This window comes from Monopterus albus, unplaced genomic scaffold (genome assembly GCF_001952655.1).
Source record: "Monopterus albus unplaced genomic scaffold, M_albus_1.0 scaffold3.1, whole genome shotgun sequence".
NCBI lineage: Eukaryota > Metazoa > Chordata > Actinopteri > Synbranchiformes > Synbranchidae > Monopterus > Monopterus albus.
Genome location: NW_018127883.1, coordinates 1620445 through 1630613, shown reverse-complemented (window position 1 = coordinate 1630613; position 10169 = coordinate 1620445). Strand labels below are relative to the sequence as shown.

At 41.8% G+C, this 10169-nt stretch overlaps 1 protein-coding gene across 1 annotated transcript; it reads left to right on the top strand.

Moving 5' to 3' along the window:
* Positions 1 to 548: 548 nt before the first annotated feature.
* Positions 549 to 2652, top strand: hmx2 (H6 family homeobox 2). Its single transcript, XM_020597294.1, is given in 3 exon segments — positions 549 to 936; positions 938 to 1067; positions 1697 to 2652. Coding segments are annotated over 3 exon segments (828 nt in total). The 5' UTR covers positions 549 to 786; the 3' UTR covers positions 2245 to 2652.
* Positions 2653 to 10169: the final 7517 nt, after the last annotated feature.

Sequence of the window (10169 nt, the reverse complement as noted above, 5' to 3'; positions counted from 1 at the left end):
ACAGCTGACGGAGCCTTTTTCTGGTTTGTACAATTTTAGGTTAATAGAAATGTTGCCAACAAGACACATACGATTTTAAAAAAGTTATCAATCTATGGCACATTTAGTATTATATTCTAACGAGCACATATGGCAAAAAAGCACTGATTCTTAAAAATAGTTCTTATAAACTTCATCATATTTTCTTAAGGTATATGCCGTTTTAGTGCAACAGACTGACGCCTTTGAATAACATTTAGTTCTGTACACACGCACACACGCCCCTCATCCTCCTCTGATCTGAAACACTTTATACAACTCAATGTGTTTGTTGTATGGCAGTGAAAGTAAACTGGTCGTCTTCAGAGCCATACTGGCTATAATCATTACTGTAACTGGTATATAGTGTAACTAAATGCAGGAATGAGACCTGTTGGTCTTCCTCGGCTCTCTCGCTCTCCACATCCTATCTCAAAACATTGACAGGGGTTTGAAATTTCCGGGCTTACGATGAACGCTGCGATTGGCCCAGGGGGCGCTTACCTACATGCAAATGAAGCAACGCAACCTTGCTGCCTCTGATCCAGAGCGTAAGGAGGAGGACCAGGAATACACTCATGTTCCCCGAGCTCCAGAAAAACACCTCCAACTCCTTCGATGTTAAAACTCCACAATTAAACAAGCTGTAAAATAAGAAGACAAAAGACGCTTTCGTCATTTTTACGCACCAACTGTGTAGAAAGCAATAACGGAATACAAGGTGACAGACAGATTCAGTCAATATTTTAATACTGTTATGAAGCGAGAATGAGTAGCGCAGAAGACAGCGGGAGCAAGTGCTCGTCCGGCCCGATTTCCAGCTTTACTATCCAGTCGATTTTAGGCACGCCATCCGATGCGCCGCGCTCCGGGACCAAGGAGCTCACCAAGGGGCCGCCGCCTCCGCGGAGGCGCTCAGCGGCGGCTCTCGCTGTCGGTGTCTTCAGAGGAGTGCAGCGGCGGGGAGGACTCAGCGGATTGCTTCTGCTCCGACACGGGTCACAGCGAGCCATGCACCCAGCACCAAGCCCATACCTTTTCATGTCTAGGTAAGAAATTATTATTGCTAATATTATTCATTGTATTGTTATTATTATTACACAAAAGAAAAACAAAACAAATTTTCAGTCGCCCAAAAGAAGAAATATTACCTTAAAATTAACACAATTACTGACACTTTTAAGATTGTTTATAGGCTGTTATAAAAATGTGCCCAATTAGCTATTTAAAAAAAACAACAACTAGGCCTTCTGTTTTATGCTTTGTTTGCACTTTAGTTCACATTTCATTATAGTGTTTGTGTCTGTGACACTCGCATGCAGCCCGTGCACTTGTTTATGTGCAGACTGGACTATCATTGCAGCAGCAGTAGAGGAGTGGATAGTCTGTCTTCCTCTCGTTGCAAATTTAATTGAGCCTACTAATTGATGAAACATGTTTCCAAAATGGCTGTACTAAACGTCGTCAATTGAGCGTTAAATAGAGCGGGATAAAATTAATAGCTTACTGTACACATCATACTAAACTGTTTATTTTAAAAGTCACCTGACGAGCTCTCAAACCTAATACAGTGTGAAATGATATATTTTCAACAGCCTGTTTAAAAACCATATTAAACACATACAGCTTATTCACTTGTGCTCACGATATTCTTCACCTCTTGTCCTGCTGCATTTAGGTCCCACAAAAGGACTTCTGTCTGTAAATGAAGGGCTCGCACAGCGGCCGCACCTGCCGCAGCCTTTGCTGCAGGATTATAAAGAGGAACAGGAGAGACCGTGCCATCAAATGTCACCTTTGTCAGAGGAGAGACAAACAGACGGTGCGGACAAGCAGGGCAGCTCGACCAAGAAGAAGACGCGCACGGTTTTCTCCCGGAGCCAGGTGTTCCAGTTGGAGTCCACCTTCGACATGAAGCGGTACCTGAGCAGCTCGGAGCGGGCCTGCTTAGCCTCCAGCCTGCAGCTGACGGAGACTCAGGTCAAGACGTGGTTTCAGAACAGGAGGAACAAATGGAAACGGCAGCTCTCAGCTGAACTGGAGGCGGCCAACATGGCACACGCTTCTGCACAGACACTAGTGGGGATGCCGTTGGTTTTCAGAGATAACTCCTTACTGCGAGTGCCAGTTCCCCGGTCTATCGCCTTTCCAACGCCCCTGTATTACCCGGGGAGCAACCTGCCAGCGTTACCTTTATACAACCTGTATAACAAGATTGAGTACTGAGTGACTCCACTGTATGTTCACCACTGCAGTCCACGTTAAAACATATTACAAAACAATACAACGTTCTTATAAGTGTCTCCACTTAAACCCTCTATATTAATTGTATCACTTTATTTGTTGAGGAAATTATGCAGCAACTGTGCGTCTCACAAGAAAGCAATCAAGCTTCCCTATATGTATAAAATACACCATGTGTATTATTAATTCTAATAATTTTGTACTGTTATTTTATTTTCTTCTCCTCCAACTGATGAAACACTGGAGTTTAGACTTCACATCACATTCAAGAAAAAATGGATTCCACAAGAAATGCTTTCATAATTCATAATTGTTTTGTCAAACCTATTGCAAAGCATCATTTTATTTCTCCTGACGTGAATCCAAAGCAGACAGGAAAAATACAATTCTTCCATTTAAGGAAAAATATCATTGTTTCTATTGTAATTTAGACCTTCAATAATAACCTCATTCAATAAATTTTCTATTTCAGTGAAAATTGGGCTTGCTTTGTTTTATTCTATGTACTGTTTTTGCACACATTTATTTATAAACCTATACTGACAGTTACATTTTTAACACAGAAGGCAAACACTTAAAGCACTTGTAAACAAGGCTACTGTTGAATTCTGTACTTCCTGTCAGTACAAGCAACTAATTTAATAACCTGTGATAAACTATATATTAAAGTCAGAAATGAACGAGTGACTTTTGTTGTAAAGCAGCAGTAATCTAACCTGGTGGGTTCTGTTAGCGATGGTTGAAACTTTAGGAACAACTGTGCTTTCACTGAAGACAAATGAACATATACAGTATGATAATACTGTTTATACTGTAGTTTATAAGTGCTGTTGGCTAAAATGTTACCATACTTCCTGCTATTACATCAAATATTATGTTGTGAGCTTCTTACAAAGCTGCATTTTAATTGCAGTTTGTATCCGTGACAAGTATTGCAATTTTTCTTCTGCAAGGCTCCTACTGTAGCTTGATTCCTAGGCAAATTAGCCTAACTAAAGTTGTATCTAAAATGACAAATATTTTAATTATCCAAAGACCTATAAGTAATACTGTCAGATTAATTTTGAATTTATAAAAAACATTTCTAAAATGCAAGTAACCAAAGCACTCAGCTGTCAGTCAAGAGGTGGATGGCCTGAGCAAGCTGCCTTATGTAGGGTGATATAGGGAGGTAACTAAGAAGTACTAAAGGGTGGAAAAGAGAGGCATTCATGCTTTGGGGCAGGATCTTCTCTCATTTGAAGTCTGACTGCTGGCTCTCAAGCATCAGGTCTTGTAATAGAGAAACTAATAAGGAGACATATTGTCAAAGACTCTCTTTTCTCCATCTCTGTAATGAATGAATGTATCGGTTTCACTTCTGGACATTATGTACAGTGTGTCCTGTTAATTCAGATGCTAGTTCAGATATTCCAGTAGAACCAGCAAACTAAACCGACTCACACTGTCAATTTTCAAACATGTAAATAGTAAACATAAGCCTGAATAGAATCACACAGATCTCTTGACAAACCTCCACACTCCCAAGCACACACACATACACACACACATGTCCTGTGGTTGATGAGGAGCGATAAAACTGTGTTATTTGCCAGCTTTTCTTGGGTGTCACATCATGTACATGGGACCCCCACCCACCCATCCTGTCCTACCCAGCCCACAATCTCTCACTGTGTGCTAATGGCTACATTACCTAGCAGAATCATGACTATCCAGGCTCTGCTGCCCTGCAGATTATGCCTGACCCAATTTCTGCAACAGCCGCCCTGTGTTTCTGGGGAAATGGATAGCGTTAGACAACAGCAGTGATTAATGGGTAACTCCAGCGCCAGCGAAGAGGTGAGGTGCAGGAGGATGAATTTGTGACAGATAGGAGAGGGAGAGAAAAGAGAGATAGAGAGAGGGATGGGGGACCGTAACGGTTATGAAAAGGAGCAATAGCTTTGGTTGAATGAAGCTGTTTATTAGCTTCCAAGTGGTCATTATGTCATCAGGTGTGACGGTAATGCGCCGCTCTTTTGGATGGATGTTTGCACCTCAGTGGCTTGTGCGAAATCTGCATGAACCTGAGGTTGTTCGAGTTACAAGATGGGGGGGTGGGGGTGGGGGTGATGCAGTAACGAGCAAAGAAGAGAATAAGAGCCAAAGAGAGAAAGTGAAAGAGAGAGATAGGTGGGAGGTGCAGGAGGGGGGTTGATGTAACTATGTATCACTGCAATGGCAGGTGTGAATTACAAATTTTAATAGCAGGGCAATGAAAATGATTTGAAGTGGTTTAAACTGCAAAGAGACAGCGACTGGCATGGTGATGAAGATTTGTTGAGATGATGTGTTGTGCCTTAGGATTCATCAAACCTGCCTGGTAAGGTGAAAAGCAAGTGTAATTCAGTCTGTGGTATAATTTATGATGAGAGTAATGGAAACTGTGGGCTGCACACAGTGTGGAGAGGGAGAGGCAAAGACAGCATGCGCTGAGGAAATTGATTCTCCTGATAGTTTTTAGAGCATATTTACAGAATCATAATGAATTATAGTAAGCCTCCAGATATCACCTCTTTATATCTTGAAATAAAATGTAGATCACAACTAACCTAATAGAGACCCCATTAAATTAAACAGGCTGCAACATTATCTATCACCTTTGTTTTTTTTTTATTTATTTATTTATTTAAAATGCTCTCTTCTAATATTTAAAGAACTTGCTGTTAAACATATTCCATTCCTTTATCAGTTATTTGGATGAGGGCTTTTCAACTACCTCCCAACATACTGTATTTACAGCCATTCGATTTAAAGAGGGTACGTGTGGTTTCATATTAGAGTGGAAGGTTATGAAGTATAACACCACGAGCAGATGCAGAGCCTCGGGTCTGCCTCAAGACAAGAGTTTTAAAAGCGATCGCAATGCATTAAGCCAGGCAACTCTCAAGACCTGTTTGCTCCCTAAATGAATTTGAAGGGAGTGTAACAAGGTTTTTGAGGCTGGCCCTGTCATCCGCTGGCTTTAACCAGCTTCTGTATTTATGGGTTAATGGTTAAAAAGGAGAGCTTGGACCAGAAGTGATTTTTCATGATTCTGTTTTATATCAACTGGAAATGAAGGAGCTGAAGGGAAATTGTGTTTGTCCCTCCTGCCCAGCCCCTACCCCTTCTCCTTAACAGGAGTGGAATATGCTACCGTACAAGGGAAAGGGAAAAGGCAATGCAGCATATGGATAAAGTGTGATTAGTAAAATATGGTCAAATCAAAGCTTTGGAAATTATATGAGGTACTTTGAAGGCACTCCCAAAATCCCAGTGCAGATGGTTAGTAAAACAGGCATAAAAACTCTAATCTCTGCAGAAAAACAGGTTTGGTTAAACTGAGAGCAACGGATAGGTTTCGGTCTTAGAATAGGTTTGCTTAAACTCATGATAATGTGACTGACAGTAGCAATGTGACATATTTTGAGATGTTTATAAGTCAAGGTCAAACACAAGCGGCTCTCTTATTTGAACCACAATGAAAGCCTTTCCATCGCCAAGTTAAACTCCCCAAGAACAATATTTAACCAGAAATCTGGATTGGAGCTTTAATGGTGAAATGCATTATGCTTCATTGTTAAATTACCAACCATTCCTTGAACTGCCTGTTGTGAAGTGCCATTGGCTGTCCAATATGCATCAAACTATTATAGGCTGCAGTACGTGAGAACTCAGCTATTACTCTACAGATAAGTCCATTAGCATTACCTTTGACACAGTAATGGATGTGAGATACAATTTTCTGCTCTCCATTTTGTATTTGTAAGGATAATAGGGGGATTATCCAGAAGGCCTTATGCTACACACTCAACAGTGAGCCCACACGGAGGACAGAAAGCTCTGCAACAGTTGTTTTCACATCCTCCCCGCTCTCCCTCAGCCCTTCCCTCTGCTCCAAGACCCTCTCAGAGAGAGTCAGGGAAGATAAAGCATGTCATTATTCTATTAAAGACCTACAATTTTTGTAATGGGACTTGCAGCGGTCGGCAGAAGTGCAGGCAGCTTCTTCAATATCCTGTACATTATTTGCTCGTTTAGTTAAATGATGTTTCTAATTCCCTCATAATTACTTGTAATGAGGCTGTCTCCCTCGTTTTGATGCGGCTACATCTTAATACAGCATGGCATTCTTTTTTAGGGATAATTACCTCTCATGAGGCTGGGGAGCAAGGCTGGGGTTTGTTGTGTGCTGCACACGTGGCAAATTGGCTTGTTTCCTGCCATCTTGTCTTCCTGCAAATTGGTAAATTAAGTTTCTTGGCTGGAGCATTAGAACTGTTAAGTTTGCTTTCTCGGCTCCTTCAAATCATTGACTTCACTGACAGAGAGATAGCTGTATATTCTCTGTTTTGTCTCATTAACTTTGTAGACGTTATTTACAGAGTATACAGGAAATGCTGGGCAGAGCTGAATACTGGGGCATTAACTAAAAATAGTCAAGGAACAGTTTTTAAAATGTTCAGACATGTGATCTACATCGCAGAGAAAGAAAAATCAAACAAACTCATAAAAGGGCTTTATAATCTTAAATAATAGCTATATTATTCTGATCTTACATGGTCCATTTAAAAGAGAAAAGTTTCAAATCAAAGAGCTAAAACTGTAATCTAATGTTATTTATGCACAATGCTCGAAACTCATTTGCAAAGAACTGAACGCTGGAATTGTACAGAACAAACTAGGTTAATTTACTGTAGTGCTAACAGACAACACACTTACACTGTGCCACTGAGTCAACAATGTCAGTTGAGCTATGCCATAATGTCTATTTTATCTGGGGGTTAATAAATAAGTAACTATTCCCTATTTAAAAGGTTTTAAAATACAGAAATAATACATATGAGCTCCATCTTACAGTGGATTCCCTTTCCTGTTTCCCTTCAGTTAGCAGACCTGTCTGTGTTGTCCCTCTGAAATGATCCAGCTACCATAGTCCAACCGCAGCCGACGCAGGGTTGGCTGAGGGGTTTTTATTTCTAAGTGCTGATGTGTCGCAGACAGTTTGGCTCTACAAGGGCCTGTTATGTGCCGATTAAAGAGGGGGAAGGAGCGCTCCCACAGGGCAGCCTTGTACATTTACCCTGACCACAGAAAGGTCTAACGTTTATGCCCCGGTGCTGACATGACCTTCAAACAAGGTCCCACTGCTGCCTGGGTGGATACTGGAACTGTCTGGCAGAAACCTGCAGTGAACAGACAGACAGGAAGAAATCAAATCTTTTATATCAGGAATGGCCTGTCTGCCATATCCGGTGAAGTTAGAAGATATGGCTTATATTGGGAAACACAGGAAAGAACGGGTGTTTTATTTTGCACTTATGTATGTGGCAAAATGTGATTTTCTAAAAGATTTTGTCAGACTAACTGAATGTTGGAACATGATATAAAAATGCTGCTTCTCCATTAAAATCACCTATATTAAACAAACTGACAAACACAAAGGGCCAGTGAATAATTTAGATCCAAATCCGGTCGTCAGTCATCCACTGGTGGGAGACAGGCATATTTTTGTTTTGCTTTGAGCACAGACAGATTCTTAAATGATCTTTGCTATGTCAGTGATCTGGTTGTTATGAGATTTGATACTGAGCTCTTTTTAATATGGAGAGTTGGGATCTCTTTGTAAGGACCAAGTGGTCTCTTTCAGCTGCAGGCGTGTATAGAGAGATGATCTGTCACTTCAGTCTGAGACTGACTGCTGACCACACAGCCTGCAGCGCAGCAGTAGGGAGCACAATGGGAGAAGCACACTATCACCTGATAGCTAATTAGGGATCACTCCCCTGGAAGTGAATACATTTTCTTTGAGGGAATGAGAGGCAGAAAGCAAGAGGTCACAGAAATCCGTGTGAAGCGTCAGTCAAAGCCACAAGCCATCTGAATTTCTAAAGGCAATTCATGAAGAGAACTCACTTGACTGCCTGTTATTTTTGGTTATTATTACTATGTTGTTTATTTCTTTCATCATGATGGTAAAAAGCAAGTGTAATTTATGCCGTGTTTTAAATCTCTCAGTTCAGTCAGCAGCAACAATTGTCCCCAGTTCTGTCTGCCAGTGTGCCCACATCTGTGCATATGTGTATGCACATTTGTGCCTATCCAGCAGTGTGAGTCTATGGCTTATACGGGAGACCTGGGATTTCTTTGAAAACACATTTGTAACCATTAGTTGAGTGTAAGGTTTCATGTGCAGAGTGCATCCTCTGGACTGGTGTCAGAGTTTCTTGGAGGCTCTGCTGCAGCCTCTCTTGAAGGGACAATTCTGAGAAGAGAACCAGGATGGAGGTGGTGGTTGTTGGGGGGGGTACTGGAGTCGAGGCGTCCCACCAACAATGCATCACGTAGGCAGGGTGTAACTTGAGCCCCCTCTCCACGGCCCTGGTATGGCCTGCCACAGCGCACTCCCTCTTGGCCCCCTTTGCTCCCCCAAGATGCTTTTAAAGAGATTTAGTCAGTGAGAAAACAGCTCTTCAAAAGATTCGTCGTCACATTAGAAAGTAATTAGCCAGCCCTGAGGTGAAGGATTCCCTGACCTGACTAATTCTGCACCCCTAAACAATCCATCTAGGCACTAGGTGGCTGGCGAGGCACGTTCTCATTGCAGTGGGAGGAGATATTTGGCAGGGGAGATTCCCATGGTCCTGCAGGTGAACAAGCCCTACAAAGGTCGTCGGGAAAGGGTACTGGGTAATCCATCCCAGTAACGGGCTGCAGGTAAATCTGAAAGTTAATTGTTGAGCTAAACCATAAATGACATATGAGAGATTGAGGGTTATGTTACACTACCACAATTAATTTGACAACTGATTCAAATAAGAATTTTAAGTACTGTTAAAAAAAAACCCCACTCAGCTCCAAAATTACAGATAAGTTGTTATTACGGCACTAACTTTCAGATGTTCATGAGTCTAACACAAATGCACAATGCGCACATAATTTCTGTAAATCAATGCAGAGAAACCATTTCAGCACTTGGCCACCTGCTCTTCCAAGCCTGCAGAGCCAAATGGCAGAAACCTTTCCTCTTACTATTAGACAAACAAATTGGATAGGCAAAAAGATAGAGGTGGGGAGGGGCAGAAACCTACAAACCACATGCTGCAGGGTGGGACCCGACACCACCCATCCTCTCTTCCAATGTCTCTGATGCTTTAAGAGCTATTATTGCCTTCAGCATTATCAGGCTAATACACAGTAGGAGGTAGAGTGAAAGAGACAGAAGAAAAAAGAATGAAAATGTGGAACTCCCAAATGAATGCACAACCCTAATTTCAACTAATCTTTAAATTCTAAACACACTTGTATCTTATGTTACTTATGAGCACTTTGCCATCTGAACCTGTTCAAATGACACATGACTTCCTTATGAAAGTAATGAATGCATGCTGCAGGGAAAATTTCACTTCAAAGCCATCAGTGCTAATGTGTTAAGGCACTGCAGTGGGAAGGAAAACATACACTTGTTAAACCAGCAGGACCCAAAAATGGCAGTAAGCAATTGGCCAATTAGGAAGTGGTGCATCATGTCAAACTCATTTGCAAAGGGAAGGTTTAACCCTTAGGGTTTGAAGGTCGAGATCAAAGGGTGTCCCCCATGGGACCGCACAGAGATCCTTGAAGAAACGCTGATCCCAAGCTTTTGTAAAGGAATCTTCTAATTACAATAAATCTCCACTGCAAGGTAAAGACAGGAGTGTTGGGTACAGTGGCTATATGATAGCTCTCACCTGAGGGCCTGCAGGTAGCCTATAGATGTCTGCATAGAAGATTGATAGGAGATAGTGGTTGCCACTAGAGTAGTGGCCTCTCATTTGCCCAGGTCAGAACCTCAGAGAGTGATCACAGCTTTGGCGGCTCAGGCTGACCAGCACCTCTCAACCTTT